Source organism: Haemaphysalis longicornis, unplaced genomic scaffold, assembly GCF_048455015.1.
Source record: "Haemaphysalis longicornis isolate Haplotype H1 unplaced genomic scaffold, Haemaphysalis longicornis Haplotype H1 scaffold_3, whole genome shotgun sequence".
Taxonomy (NCBI): Eukaryota; Metazoa; Arthropoda; class Arachnida; order Ixodida; family Ixodidae; genus Haemaphysalis; species Haemaphysalis longicornis.
In genome coordinates, this window is record NW_027526335.1 from 80,001,284 (window position 1) to 80,017,496 (window position 16,213).

The 16,213-nt window shown below is 51.3% G+C and overlaps 1 protein-coding gene across 1 annotated transcript in view; it reads left to right on the top strand.

Moving 5' to 3' along the window:
* Positions 1-16,213, top strand: part of LOC144174722 (uncharacterized) — a 98,527-nt gene that overhangs the window by 62,788 nt on the left and 19,526 nt on the right. Inside the window, exons 8-9 of the mRNA XM_077703552.1 lie at positions 7,437-7,724; positions 10,098-10,317. Coding sequence (XP_077559678.1) covers positions 7,437-7,724; positions 10,098-10,317 — 508 coding nt within the window. The remainder of the gene's footprint in view (positions 1-7,436; positions 7,725-10,097; positions 10,318-16,213) is intronic.

Here is a 16,213-nt window from a genome sequence, read left to right on the forward strand (position 1 = left end):
GCTGCCATGGCCGGCAATCGAACTCGCATTCTAGGGAAACAGAAGCGCTGAGAAACCGCTGCAGGTAATACATTTCAGTGCACGTACTGTACATACTCGTGGACTTAAACGCGGCACCGAAAATGTCAGCGTGCCAATTTGCGGCCTAGACAACCACGCGACGTTGCCACGGATCCGGGCTTCAAAGGTGATGGTGTCTCTGTTGTAAAAATACGCCGATGTGACGTGTTCTGAAGACGGTGGAATCTGAAGTACGGGCACTGCTTAACCCTAAATTTTTAGCATTTCAATCTATGACGTGCTGCACAGGCTAGAGGCTCCGTCTGATTGCCCGCTATGAAAACCCGAAAACGCCCTCCTTAGGCTTAAAAATAAGTCACCGGGCCCGGGCTGGGTGTTACGGGCCCGGGTCGTGCTCGAGCTGCATAAAACGGGCTCTGGCCGTGTCCGGGCCTTAAAATCAGGCCCGTGTAGGCCTCCACGTAGCGGATCGCCAGCATTCTTAACTTGTACCACCTGTGACCGTGGGCGAACAAAAACTCAAAACAAATGGGTAAAAGTAAAAATTTTGCAGGCTGCGGTAGTGTGAACAGTTGAAAACGCACATCCTATGATTTCATTATGACGTTCGCTAAATAGTCATATAATGGGTTATATCTGCGTGGGTAAAGCTGCACAGTGTACCACGCATAAGATCTGGACAAATTCACTTCAGCGTCCCTTTAATTGACGAGAGAGGTGTCGCTCTCCCCTCCCTCGCCAGCTTCCCATCTGAGGTGCACGAGGAACCACGTGACTGAAGTTGCACTTGGTTTCACGTTCCCACCGCAGATAACGGGCAGCAATAGCCAAAGGCTCAAAACAACGCGGTTTACAAATAGAAGGGAGGTGAACGAACCCATGCACTTGCTTTCTTTGCACAAGCAAAAAGTCCGTTTCCTCTCGTCGTCTTTCTCCTTTTTTTCTCGGCACTGTCGTGATGGACTAATGCCGACTGCCCAGTGCGACCTTGTCGTTAACGCTACGCCGACGCTCCAGGTGCGACGTGTAACGCTCTGCGCGAGCATTAGCCCGAAATAAATCTTGGGAGGTCCTTCCCAATCCGAGGAGCAAGCGTAGGTCGTTCAACTGCGAGTGTTGTATCGCAGGCGGCGTTGTTATCTAGATAGAGAACGCGTAACAGCAAAGCAGTCGTGTGATGACGGGTCTACCGTTACACACTTGAGCAACCCGAGGCCTTGCAGAGATTACAGAGTGCGCTTCGAAGTGATGCTTCGCAGCTCCTCTGCGAGACTTTGAAAAATAGGAGGGTGTCGGGCGCTTCGACGCACGAACGGGCGCGGGCCGTGGGACGAGCAGCGGACAAATGAAACACACGTGTCGCGCGCCGCCTTGAAACGCCGTGCATTCCGTGGAAGGTCGCGCCTGCTCACACCGGATGCGCTAATGGCCAGCACATGGGGTTGGACCCCCACGAAGGACTCGCTCTTCCCCCTTCCCCGGCCCCAGCGGCAAGACGAGGGGATGAAGACAAGAGAGACGCGGTCCGGGCGCGGGAGAGCTCGGCCCGCCGTCTTCGAGCTCCGCGCGAGTCCTGTTTTTTAGTCGCCCGCCGGGCTGTAAATAAATGTGCAGTTTTTGTATCGGAGGCTGAGTTTGTCGGTTGAGGATACCCGGGGTCAGATCTTCAGCGCTACTGCTGCTTGGAGGAGAAGCCCCGGGGAAAAGAACACCTCGAAGATAACTGGCGCAGTCGGCACGATCTTCAACAGCGACGACTCAGCCAGCCGGCGGGCGAGACGGGCCCCTCGACGGGCGGAGCTTGCGGTCTGCTGAGCGAGATCGGCGGGAGCAACGAGCTCACCAGCCTGGTGGAGAAGCGGCTCGATCGGCGCTCAACGGACTTCTCAACGGCGACCGAGGCAATCTCTGCGGCCTGCTGAGCGGCGGAGAAGGAGCTTGACCAGCGGTCAGTAGAGGCATCAGCAGCCCGCTGAAGGAGGAGCGGCAGGAGCAGCGAGCTGTCGGCAGGCGAGAAGTCAGCGGGCGATTGTTTGGCGGACACTTCGGCGGAAGGAGCCGCGCCTAAATGGATACTCCATCTGCACCGGTGCGGCATCTATACAGGCATCGAGCTATGCAGGTCAGTGCCTCACTTGATCCTGGGTGCGTGGCTCACCATGACATGTAGGGGGTGCTTCATGAGCAGCCCTGAGATAATGGGGGGTGGTTAGCTAGGCAGGGTGAGATGGAGCTGAGTGTGAGGGCTGACGAGGCAGCAAGCGTCATGATTACGTCAGCCATGTCGTTCGCTGAGCAGAAGGCGCTATTGCTGGCGAAATTGAGAATCGCTGAGGCAGAGTTAGCGGCGGAACGTTCCAAGAGTGAACGTTTTAAGAGTGCTAACAATGTTCCTGCCTCACCGATTGCTCAACGAGTAATGTTTAGCACTGAGGGAGAGAGTGGACCGGGGTGTTCCGGTACGCCGAAAGATGTGTGGGGTGGAACCCATTCGCTGGGCGTGCGTGAGCGTCCTGTTTCGCGGGATTTGGTACGACCAGAATCTCGCGGGAAAGGCGAAGAGAGGATAGTGGCGCACGTTCCTTCGTGGGCGCTTAGATTTCCTGCAACCGGGGAGCAGGATAGTGAAGCATCCCGCATAGGGAATTTCACCGAAATGAAGATGGAGGTGAAGGAAGGTGTTACGCGCGAGGCTGCGTTGGTAAATGACAGACAGTCAAAGGTGAATGAGAGTGTGCGCATGCCGGTGAAAAAGCTGGTAGCAAGAGAAACAGCCTCAGCTGCGTCGCATGTTCGTGTTCATGTTGCCGATGAGCCCCTCGCTGCTCCTTGCGTCACACAACGGTGTGTGGTAGAGAACGGCGCTTTGTGCTTGAACGGTGGTTCAGTAGCGGCCGAACTGAAGGGGCTGGGGCTGGCTTCAGTTAAGCGTGTCGCTGCCTTCGGAGACGGAGAACGTTCGGGAAGCGTGGGCGAGCGGCCAGTTGCTTTGCAGGATGCAGCGGCACGGGAATCGCACGAGGAATCGAATGCATTTGGTGTCGCGCACACTGCATCTTGTGTTACTGGAGGTCCCCAAATGTCGAGTCCCGAAAATGTGATTGCCGCAGGGAGCTCCAGCGAATTGAGCGCGGAAAGTGTAAATCAGTGTACGGCTGCTTATGTAATGCAGCCCCAGGCAGTTGCAGGTAGGACTGCAGGAGTGGCTGAAGAGATAGCCTCTCCAGCATTGCATGTCAACGTTGATGCGACCGCTAAGCAGCCCTCTGCTGCTTACGCTGACCAACGGTGCGTAGTGCAGCACGGCGTTCCGAGCGCAGAAGCGGCCGAACCCGAGGGTTCACCTAGAAAGAGGCGCAAGCGTCAGTCAGCTTCACCTCAGGGCAGCTTGGCTGCAACGCATGCTGACGAGCCGGCAGCGGTCCCTTCTCGAGCGAGAAAGCGAGGAGGAGAGGGATCCCTGATACTGTTGTTCGACGGGGTGCGCCGCATGGCAGGGGTGTTTTCGGACGCCGACGGCCGGTGCGTACCGCCTTCTAAGGGCCGCTCGTTCTGAATGAGCAGATGAGGATTGTGCCTTTTTTGTCATGGTGACCTGCAGCCAGTGTCAAGAGGCACTGGCCGTGCTGATTATTGTGTCGTCAACTGAAGGAACGATGGTGCACGTGCCAAAGGTGTGTGTGGTGTGTGTTTTGTGTGTGAAACATTCCTGAAGTTATGTTTCACAGTGGTGGTGGAGGTGTCGGGCGCTTCGACGCACGAACGGGCGCGGGCCGTGGGACGAGCAGCGGACAAATGAAACACACGTGTCGCGCGCCGCCTTGAAACGCCGTGCATTCCGTGGAAGGTCGCGCCTGCTCACACCGGATGCGCTAATGGCCAGCACATGGGGTTGGACCCCCACGAAGGACTCGCTCTTCCCCCTTCCCCGGCCCCAGCGGCAAGACGAGGGGATGAAGACAAGAGAGACGCGGTCCGGGCGCGGGAGAGCTCGGCCCGCCGTCTTCGAGCTCCGCGCGAGTCCTGTTTTTTAGTCGCCCGCCGGGCTGTAAATAAATGTGCAGTTTTTGTATCGGAGGCTGAGTTTGTCGGTTGAGGATACCCGGGGTCAGATCTTCAGCGCTACTGCTGCTTGGAGGAGAAGCCCCGGGGAAAAGAACACCTCGAAGATAACTGAGGGGAAGAGGAACGAGGGGACTCGAAACACTGACGCTTTATTTCTCGCGTTTTAAAGCAATCGATCGCTATTGATGCCGGCGCGTAGGACTGTGATCACGTTGAGTCACGCGTCTGGGCGCCTTAAATTTCAGCTGGTGGGATTGTTCTCTCTGCGGCGTCGAAAGCGTTGGGAATGAGTTCAGGCTGACCTCTTGTCGTTGTTTACTTTGGTTTGGGTTTTCGTTGTAGCTTCTTTTTCTCGTGTAGAATGGCCGCCCGCGCTGTAAGCTCGTCTTTTGTTCGTGTGAAGCGTTGACGGAAATGAAGAAAAATCGCGTCGAAGAAATCGTTTGTTCGAGTGGTCACAACTCGACGGAAAGCTGAACCTTCTCTTCTTTCTTTTGCGCATTCCGGTCGGGGCGGAGAAGCGCATTCAAGGAGGCGGTCGATCTTCTCCCAAGGCGGGCACGCATTGCAGCGCTGATGATGGCCACCATCGGCATGTTTGCTAGCTGGGGGCGTCGGCAAAGAGCAAGAGCAAACAATCGTTACAAGGTTAATGCGTTTATAAGACGTCGCGTTCACAACGTCGCGTGGAGCGTAGCGAACGTCAGGCCTTAATTACTCAAGCGGCTGTACAGGGGTGTTCCCAGGCAACCTGATAGAATGCCTTGAAAATGATGTCGTAAAAATTGGAAAAGTGCGTGGCATTTTGCTGAGTTCAAATACTGGCAGTTGCCTCCCTTGTTCCCACTGTCGCGCGTTATGATTAGTATTTCCAAGATAAGCAAGCGCATGAATAGATTTTTTAGACGAACACACGTAGACCCTTCCCCAACATTTATGTATACGTGTGTGTGTAGGCGTATATATATATATATATATATATATATATATATATATATATATAACATAACTATACAGAGACAGAGAGAGAGAGAGGAGATAATATGGTTAGAAATGAGGGTCTCGTTGAAGAAACGTTGAAGAAATACAGAAAGGAAAGCCAGAAGTCTACAACGCCAGTGGGGCACAGGGGAATGGTTTGACTGTTTTATTATTACTGTTAGTGAAGTTAACAATTTCAGTTTGTGTAGAAAAGAAAGTAACGAAAACGTGCGTCCAGAGTGGGGACCGAAGCCACGCCTTCTGATTAAATTTCAGGCGCTTTACAAATTCGAACTCACGCCTCACCAGGCGTGGCTTCGGTCCATACTCTGGACGCACGTTTTTCGCTATTTTCTTTTCTACACAAAATTAAATTGTTAACTTCATATATATATATATATATATATATATATATACAGAAATAAATGCCGGCAGTCTACGACGCCAAGGAAGGCATAGGGGATGATTAGATTATTTTTTTTACCGTTAGTGCCGTTACATTATTAATAATTTTTATTAATTACGTGAGAAAGAAACAAAGAAAAACACGCGCCCAGAGTGGGGACCGAACCCACGCCTTTCGATTAGATCTCGAATGCCTTACCAATTCGGCTATCTGGGCGACTGTGTTCTGCTTCACTTTCTGGGGTATTTATATTTACTACAACTGTATCTGACGCTTGAGGGTGGTAGCCAGCGCCACTTCAGACTACACGGGGAGAAGGGGACCTTCTTTTTCAACCCCCGGGGCGTGACGCGAACGTCTACAGCCTGTCATGAGCGGTCAACTGGCGGGAAACCCTCTTATGCTACCTTGGCATCAAGGCTGCCAGAACCGAGGCCCTCGCTAAGCTTTCGCGCGATAATAGGGTTTGGAAATGAGGGGCTCGTTAGGAAATACAGAAAGAAATGCCGGCAGTCTACAACGCCAAAGAAGGCATAGGGGAAGGTTAGACAATTTTTTTACCGTTAGTGACGTTACATTATTAATAATTTTTATTAATTACGTGAGAAAGAAAGAAAGAAAAACACGCGCCCAGAGTGGGGACCGAACCCACGCCTTTCGATTAGATCTCGAATGCCTTACCAATTCGGCTATCTGGGCGACTGTGTTCTGCTTCACTTTCTGGGGTATTTATATTTACTACAACTGTATCTGACGCTTGAGGGTGGTAGCCAGCGCCACTCAGACTACACGGGGAGAAGGGGACCTTCTTTTTCAACCCCCGGGGCGTGACGCGAACGTCTACAGCCTGTCATGAGCGGTCAACTGGCGGGAAACCCTCTTATGCTACCTTGGCATCAAGGCTGCCAGAACCGAGGCCCTCGCTAAGCTTTCGCGCGATAATAGGGTTTGGAAATGAGGGGCTCGTTAGGAAATACAGAAAGAAATGCCGGCAGTCTACAACGCCAAAGAAGGCGTTGTAGATCTAATCGAAAGGCGTGGGTTCGGTCCCCACTCTGGGCGCGTGTTTTTCTTTCTTTCTTTCTCACGTAATTAATAAAAATTAATAATAATGTAACGTCACTAACGGTAAAAAAATTGTCTAACCTTCCCCTATGCCTTCTTTGGCGTTGTAGACTGCCGGCATTTCTTTCTGTATTTCCTAACGAGCCTATTTCTGTATTTCCTAATCGAAAGGCGTGGGTTCGGTCCCCACTCTGGGCGCGTGTTTTTCTTTCTTTCTTTCTCACGTAATTAATAAAAATTAATAATAATGTAACGTCACTAACGGTAAAAAAATTGTCTAACCTTCCCCTATGCCTTCTTTGGCGTTGTAGACTGCCGGCATTTCTTTCTGTATTTCCTAACGAGCCCCTCATTTCCAAACCCTATTATCGCGCGAAAGCTTAGCGAGGGCCTCGGTTCTGGCAGCCTTGATGCCAAGGTAGCATAAGAGGGTTTCCCGCCAGTTGACCGCTCATGACAGGCTGTAGACGTTCGCGTCACGCCCCGGGGGTTGAAAAAGAAGGTCCCCTTCTCCCCGTGTAGTCTGAAGTGGCGTAGTGTAGTCTGAAGTGTAGTCTGAAGTAAATATAAATACCCCAGAAAGTGAAGCAGAACACAGTCGCCCAGATAGCCGGATTGGTAAGGCATTCGAGATCTAATCGAAAGGCGTGGGTTCGGTCCCCACTCTGGGCGCGTGTTTTTCTTTCTTTCTTTCTCACGTAATTAATAAAAATTAATAATAATGTAACGTCACTAACGGTAAAAAAATTGTCTAACCTTCCCCTATGCCTTCTTTGGCGTTGTAGACTGCCGGCATTTCTTTCTGTGTATATATATATATATATATATATATATATATATATATATATATATATATATTTGTGTCCCTCTTCGCGCATTTTTTCCCGTCTGCACGTAGGCGGCCAGCGAGTGCCTGTCCGGCGGAGGTGGCCGGCACGCGCGGTCGGCGAGCGACAACACGGGCGTCCCCGCAGTGTCCTGCTCGGCGGAGGGCGACCGTCCCTCGAGCCTGTCCCTGCAGCAGGGAAACCGCAGCTCCTCGTCGTCGTCGGGGAGCAAGCGGGCCACGGTGCAGATCCCGCTCAGCCCCAGCCACTACGAGCAGCCGCCCACGCCCGAGTTCCCGCCGCCCTCGCCGGCCACCGCAGAGTCCGGCATCCACAGCAAGATCAGGCCCCTCAGCAGGGTGAGTGTACGCCGTCCTTGCAAGGGTGATCAGAGGGAGCGAAGCGATGGTGCAGCTCGTTTTCAACGCCCTTTCCTCGCATCGTCCTTCACATGTCCCCAAATGTCCACAAGCCATTAAGGGGGCGTACTGAAGGCTCGAAATGGGTTCACAGATGAGCTTGATTGAGCCAAACGGATACGTCACTCGCCTTGGCACCACCCGGGTATGTTAAGAGAAAATAAAAACGCACGTTTGGTCTCGTTTTCCTTTTTTTTTTTAATATTAGAAGCATATGTTGGTGAGCAGCCGCGTGTTTTTCTTTTTGTAGTTCTTGTCATTTATCGCTTCAAATCCTGTCCTCCCGCACAACCATCACGTTCTCTTCTGGTCATGTGCTCGTTGGGGGCAGCTGTACAGTCGAGGCTCGAGGTAGTTGTGGTGGAGAACTTTATTCGTGGGGTTCCTAGCCCTAGTAGCATTATAGAGTATCGCTTTACTTGGAGCACAACAAGTAGACGATCACTGACGGTGGAACATCTTTCACGGGTTTGGGCCAATATGTCTGTTTCACATACTTTGGGTAAGGGGCTCTTGTTTTTTAAAATGCTTTATGCAGTGTTTTAAGCGGTGTGGGGCGGTTAGTTCTCTCAATGACTTGGTTCGTTGCGTTGTTCCCTGCACGCTTGCATTGCTGTTTAATATTTTTAGTTTCCTGGTTTCTGCACCTCTTCTGGCGGTGATCTTCCGAACGAAACTGCTCGCTTGCTGCAAGCGTACTATATGGTGGTGGATTTTGGCTTTCGCTGTAGCACGGGTTCTCGCATTCTACTCACGACCATACCGCACTCCTAGTGCCGGATTTATCGCTAGTGTCTGTGTGATAGTAACGAATTATACACTTTAGAAACACAGTGCACCAACCGAGAATACCCCGCACTGTTATTATAGAAAAATAAAATAAAGTATAAGTATCTGTTCTTCCGACAGGTTCTGTGTAGTTAGTCCGGAGAGTGCTGTTCGTTTTTCTTTCTTTTCTTTTTTTTTTTTTAGTGTCCGCAGGCGAGCACACTTGGCACTTCACAAGTGGGTAGATTGCGCGCCCTGCGCATGACGCACTGAAGATAGAGCAAAGATAACAGGTGCTAGCTTTTCGTTGTTGCAGGCTCGGGACCTCGAAGGGTCAAATGCACTTCAAACGGGCCAACTCTTGTCGTTTCAGCTTCTTCTTGGTACCAAAATGGAACGGGCTTCGCATGGTTAAATGCTGTAGCAGCTCGGTTGCGGATAAGAAAAAAAGAAGAAACGACGACGAAAGAGGAGGTTCCGATCGAAAGAGGTCGAGCAGTGTTTACCCGACACGGCCGACCAGCGGGGCTGACCACGTGGGCCCCGAACGTCGTGTTGCTCTTTCGCGATGTGGCGCCGGTTTTTCCCAGCGCTGACTCGCGCCGCGGTTGAGGGTCGTCTGTCGGATCGATCCGTCTCCCCCGGCTCCTTCGGGATCTGTTGGGCCCGCCGGTCAGCCAGCTCTTTGGTTAACAATGTTCAACGGTCGCGCTCCGGTTCCGCGATTGAACAACGGACCGCGCCCCTCTCCCCTCCGAGCGATATCGCCCTCCTCGAGACGCGTTATGTCAACTCGCATCGCCGTTTAGCCGTTGCGAACACACCGCTTGATCCGCTTGACTCGCTGCCACCGCATGCGTATCGCGCGACGCCCTTCTTTCTGCGGACTTGTATTCTCTTCACTTCCTCTCCCGCCCTTCGTTCTCGTGGTGATTAAAAGGCGTCTCTGCTGCTGCTGCGCATATACGTCGTCCTGCGCTGTCGCGGAAATGGACTCGGTTCACAGGTCTCGCGCCCCCTCCCCCTCCCCGGCCGATCGGGCCGTCGTCATCGTCATTTGCGGGGGTCGAGACGGGCGTCTGCGCAGTGGTCCGTGTCGCATACTTGCATACACGCGACGAGCAGTGGCGTCGGCCCGCGTAGCTTAGCAACCGACGCCTCGCCGTCGTCGGTCGTGTTATTTTATCGCTCTTCTCACGCCGTTGCTTTATTGCTGCCTCCACGGCGCGACGTCGGCGACGGCTCCGACGGCGCGATAGAAGCCCCCTCCGCTGCTGCCGCTGCTAGCGTCGTCGTCGATCGCCGCCGTCGTGCAAGCGGCACCTACTCGGCCAGCTCGATCCCTCCCGTCACCCTCCTTCGTTTTCTCACGTGTGTTTCGTCGCGAACGCGTAGTGCACCACCAGTGTTATACGCCTCTGCCCTGCAGCTGCGCCCGGCACATGTTTCCGCGCTCGCGTCGTCTCGAGGAAAAAACGCTAGCGGTGGCAGGTGGCTAGCGAGCGATACCGACGCCGGGCGCCCTTGACGCCGCCGCCGCCGCAGGAGTACGTGGTTCAGCAACAGCGCCGGCGTCGCTTGGGGAGCGACGGCAGCAGTAGTCGCCGCAGTTCCCGGGACGTGGACACTCTGACGGATGAGGACGAGCTCCTGCTGGAACTGAACGGCGATGCCGCCCCTACGCCGACGCTAGTGTCGTCCACGACCACCACCACCACCACTTCTGGGATCGTCGAAGAGATCGTCGAGGAGAACCCGTTCGCCGGTGAGTTGTTCGAGCACGTGCCTTTCCGCGTCTTGGGAGGGGTCATTGATCAACGGTGAATTTACCTTGGAAGCCGTCCTTTGGGAACAGGGATGACTGAGAAATCGTGCACGGCAATCTGGTTTGTTTCAGTTTGGGGATTCAAGGTATTGTGGTGCATGGATAGACGTAAATAATACGCTCGTTCCTATAGATAGGTCAAGGTCAGCGCTGCGTCCCCGCCCCACCAGTCCTCGCCGCGTGGTTCGCTCGGGGCAGTGTTAACACCGTGTCAAGGGGTTCTGCTATAAAGTCGGTACCATTTAAGGGGTCAGGCTTTAATGGCGGTCCGTTCGGCCGGCCGTTAATTGTTAATAGTGAAAAAGATGGAGGAAGAAGCATACTGCTTTCTGCTCCCGTCCCGTGTGTGGCTCTTCTTCCAAACCAACGGCGGACTCTGTTCATTAACGCTGCCGCACTCGGTACAACTAGTTTCGCGATTTTCCAGGGGTACGGCCAGTCGTTTTTGCGTTCTTGTTTTAATCGTGCCAGTTCATGATGCAAACGTGGGATCCATCCCCGCTGCGTGACACCTGGGGTGTTTGATGGAGTCATTGGTGCCACTTGTGTACTTACACACCTAATGGATAAAATTCCTGACCGGGCGCTGGGCGGGGCTGTATAAGCGTAGTTATCTGCCCGTAATGATTAAATATGGGGAGGGTTCGAAACTTCACGTTAAGCACTGCCCAAAGCAGACTAGACATTATCCTGATCGCCACTTTCACCTTTGCCGTCGTATTTACGTAGTGGGAAAGGTATGCCCGTGTAAAAACAACCTCGGCGCAGCGGTCCCCGCCTCGCCGTCTTTGCCTTGGAAATGTGCCCGTTGACGCCCAGTTCGAGATAAAACGTGAAATGCGCGGGCACTGCCGCGTCTATAACTCTTTCAACACCGTAGTTCTGTCTGACTCCCGTTTCGTTTCCCGAACGAGTGACACACGCGTGACGTGCGGAAGAACGAAACGCACGAGGGTCGTGCGCGGGTTCGGTCATCGGCACGTGCCGCACGGTCGTATTCCGTGCAGGGACGTCCCAAGGACATCGCTCCATTTTGCAGCGCTTCGCGTGGATGGTTGGCCACTATCACAATTGCGGTCGTCTTTTCTCTTACTATACACTTGCTTAGTGCTTGTTTAGGTACTGTAGTGCGCAGCTCTTACTTGCTTAGTGCTTGTTTAGGTACTGTAGTGCGCAGTGGCCAAGATTGATACAATGGCACGAAATGCGGAAGACCTTTAAAGGGTGCCTAGAATTCGTTTCTTCTTCTCCCTTTCCTTTGAGGGAGAGGGGGTATTAATGGCTGTTCCTGTTGGAGCACGACTTTTAGAGTTAGAGCCCGCTTACTGCAACTCTAAATTGCGTACCAACGATGCACCGCGTCAGCTTGGTGGCCTCGTTCGGTTACGGGCTGTTCCTCTGATGGATATGAAATATTGAGGTTCCAGCGGCGCTTTGGGTACTCTAGCAAACACCCACGTGACCTAGATTAATCGAACGCCCGTTTCCGTATTGCGTTCCCATAGTCCAGGTGCCGCCTTAGCGCGTTCTTCCTCGTTAATTATAATGCGTAAGCGCTTCTTGTCGAGTACGCCAACGCGAACTGGGTAACGCCTTGTATCTGCACAAAACTGCTTAACTGGCAGAGCTAAAGCATTTAGCGTTTATATTAGTGTAAACGCAGATCATTGTAAAAAACCAGAACAAATATAATATAACTAAACTAAGCGAAAATTCGCACGTGCATAGCCAAATATGCTATAAAAAATTAAAGGAACTGAAAACGAAGTAACGAAAGCACAAACAATCCAGCGCCCTTACGCGATTAACTAATGAAGTAAAAAAACGAGCTTACAATCACACCGGGCTGTCTAATCGAGCGCCCTGATTCTATTAACTGAAAAAATAAAAAAAATAACGGAGGCTGTTCTAGGTTTACGTGTTCAAGGTAACGTAAGACTGCTGAAACAGAGAAGCGCGAAGCGCTGAAAACTGGTAAGCAATTCGCGAAAGTTCTGCAACTTTTCTTTTTCTTCTTGCGTTTCGATAAGCCAGCGACTGCCAGGGAAAGCCCCGTTAGCCTTTGCTTTGATCCTGTTAGTTTGCTTTGCAACACAACCCTTCTCTCTCTCTCGCCGGGCACGCGTCCTGTTGCGCTGAAGCCCATCCGCAAGACTTCTGATGGAGGCGAAAAGAAAAAAAGCGCCCGTCTGCACGAGATTTCGGCGCACGTTAAAGTTGGTGAAAATTAATCCGGAGCCCTCCATTGCCTGCGTTGTCGGCGCGTTAAACCCTATACAATAAATCAATCAGTCATCCGCAGGGCGCTGAGCTGTTGCAACCGGCGTTTTTATTATTTTTTGCCTTTGCTAATCTTCTTCAGCGCAGTAACGCATTTATCGTACTTATCAGCTGTTGCGCTTACTCGATTTGTTCGTTCGGCTTGCAATTGGAGATTGCTTCGCCACACGAAAGCGTCGCTGTAGTTCCTGCCTGCTCGTGACGCATCCGTTGTTCCCCTCCGTTGAGGAAGACGACATACCTAGTGGTGTAAGCAAAGGTACGCGGAGAGGGATGCAACAGGTTTTTAACCAATCCTTGTTTAAGAATTACTTACGAAGTAAAATTCGGGCTATGTATACAAACTTAAAGCGTACAGAACGTGCCAGAAGCGCTGTAATTCCAGATTTTTCAGGAACACTGTCCGTTTCTGACGAAACTTTCCTGACGTTGATTTGGCGACCTGCTGTTATTGGAAAGTACACTAAATCCTGGTTTTATGGGAGTCTTCGGGATTGGAAACTGACTTCGTTATAAACGATACTTTGTTAAAAGCGGGAGTACTTGCTCTTCATGCTCTGCATTGGGGTGGGTAAAAATCTTCGGCTTCGTTAAGATTTCGGTAAGAAGAGGCCCGGTTACTCTTATTTCCTCAATATTACGCCGAATGCCATACATATCGTTAGTTTTGTTGTTGTTGGTTCGCTGTGGCTGAGCTTACTTTAGGTACCTCGATAAACGTCAGTATTCAGTCCGGAAATTGGGTTGCATTATTTATTTGTTTGTTCGTTACTTTGCTCTGCTGCACCTCATTGCCGCACCCTTGCAGACTGGCAACATGTCGAACGAGCACCTGCTTTCCCCTGGGTTCATTTTTTATCGAGGTTATCAACTTTCAAGCTTTTGCTTTCACGGCGACCCTCAGGCAGGTTTCTTCAAAGAACTTGAAAGAAAAATTGTTTATCCTTTTGCAACATTCTGGAAGAATGCATTGCCTGCGCAAGTTATTACAGACCACGAGAACTACCAGGGACAGTGGGGTGACAGACCCCCTCTCGTTTCGGCCTTCTGCAGATCCTAATTCAACTAACTGTCGCGGTCATCGAACCACCAAATGCAAACTTCTTTATATTCAACGATGGAACGGAGGTCACTGACCAGATCAAAAACGCAGTTTGGCGTTTCGACACCCCAACGGGTACCTTGTACGGGATGCTATATATTGGGGCGCCCCAATAATAGCATCCCGTACAAGGTACCCTAGGGGTGCCGAAACGCCAGACTGCTGTTTTGACCTGGTCAGTGACCTCCGTTCCATCGTTGAATATGCTTTTACCTAACCAGGCTGTATTCCGTCAAACACTGGACTAAATCTTTTTTATACTGTCGAAATAACTGTTTGGTGGTGTAAAGAAGGGTTTAAGGGACGGGGCACGCTGTGGACAACGTCGAAATTGGACCATTAATGCTATCGCACGATTGCGTGCGTGCACCTCGTCCTTCATGGCTAACAGCAGTGCCCGGCGGCGCGGAACCGTTACGGAATTTTGCGGTTTGTTTTGTCGCACGACGCGTTATGTTACAGCCTGGAAGGGAGCGCGCGCGTCCTACCGGCAGGGTTGAGGTTGCAAAACAAACTCTCTCCCTCAGAGTCGTCGCGTTGTAGAGACCTTCCGTGAGAAGTGGAGAGGGGCTGGTCTGTAGAAAGAGAGAGAGGGAGGGAGGGATAACGTTTGTATTGCTTGTGTGGAAGGCCACCCCGTGTTTTGCGAGTGTCACGGCTACAGGCGCGCAGCGCTGAGGTTTGTATTGTTTGGCCGGCTGAGAGGTGATTTGAAAAGGTTGAATGACCCGCCGCAGTGGCGGCGTTGCGCTGCAGAGCACGAGGACGCGGGTTCAATCCCGCCCGCGGCGGCAGCTTTTCAGATGGAGGCTGAAAATGTTTACGGAAAAGAGGGCGCGGAAACAATTTTATTTGTAGCTCAATAACTATTTTAGATCCAGGAGGACACGTGGCGTAATGATACGCCTTTTCGCCTATTATTTTAAAAAGAATAGATACGTGATGTTAAAAAAAAGAGAGAAAAAAAGCAATGCCTGACCATGTCAGTTGTACGCGAGGCCACGTTGGAGTCGAATTTGCTGACCGCTCTCAATGTTGATTCATCTATTGAAAGGCCTTTTGGGTCAACCACCTGTCTTGTTCGACGCCATCAAAGCGAGGGATTGTCAGGGAAAAGAAAGCGAGTGGCCGGTGCGTATCCGTACGCACAATAAGAGTTTAAACACGATGCACTGATTCAAAACTCTAGTGCTTTTGTTTTGTAACCATCTGAAAACAGCTGAGTCACCTCCGAAATATCTGTTGCCGCCAATACAACGCCGCTATGCGAACTTTCGTGTTTCACGAGCCAAGCACATGTCGCGCTCTCTCGCTAAAGTTATTGCAGTTGGACCTCGTTTTAACGAACACTGATATAGCGAATTATCGGCTATAGCGAACTAAATACGATGTTTGGTTGGTAACGCTTCATTTCAATGGCACTTATTCTTTTATAACGAAACTGAAACTGTGAGCCACGCGCGAAGTCGGATATAACGAAGAAATATTTGACCAGGAGGCTGAGAAGCTACCTGGAGAAACCCTCCGGCATCCGAAACAGCACAAGTACAAAGGCCCTTTTGTTCGTGGACACTGTGAGAAACTCCATCCGTCTCAGTGCTGTGAGTAGCCACCAGATGAAGATCACATCCTACATCAAATAAAAAAGGACGCAGGCCTGTTTTGTCAAGTGATCCTTGTTTTGTTGTAATTTCACGTACTCACGTTCCCGCACATTCAGCTTGAAATGCAACAAGGAGAAAAGTAAAGTTTGCCATGTTTACAGTGGGTTGGAAGCCTAGAAAGCATTTTTGTATCAAGTATTTTTGCGCGAGCCAGGTTGTCGATTTGTTACTGCCTATTTTTACCTCCACTGTTATAACGAATATCGGATATAACGAACTAGTTTGCTGTTCCGATACTACTTCGTTATAACGAGGTTCGACTGTACTTGTTTAGAATTCCTGCACCACAGTAACACGCCAAGCCAATATGCCAGCGCAGGATAGGTCTAGTTTTCCTTGGTTTCCTAACGCCGGATTCGTCCGCTTGAAAGCAGCATTGAAGTTTTACGAGCTTCTAGACCCAAGGGCGCTTTCTGCTTTTCCCATTAAACATCCTGTATCTTGAGTCGTTTTCTCTGGCGACGTGTTTTAAGTTGTTTCCGCTTTTATTTCGCGCCGCAATAGCGCAATGTTCCTGCGTCGTAAATCTCAACCATTCCACACCTAGTTCCACAGTACGAATTTGTTCACGAAGAAGCGATTTTCGCGTTGTCGTTGCGGCAACCTTGTTTTTCCTTAAGCTGTTTGCGCAAAGGCACTCTTCAACGTGGGCGTATGCCTTTCGTTGATCCGCCTGGGAAAGCACTGTATTTGTGAATGGTTCGTTTTGCTTGGGCGGAACCCGCCGCAGGAGCCGGCCTTGAGCATAGATATGCGACTTGCGTCACGACCGCAGGGAGCCCCTTGCGAC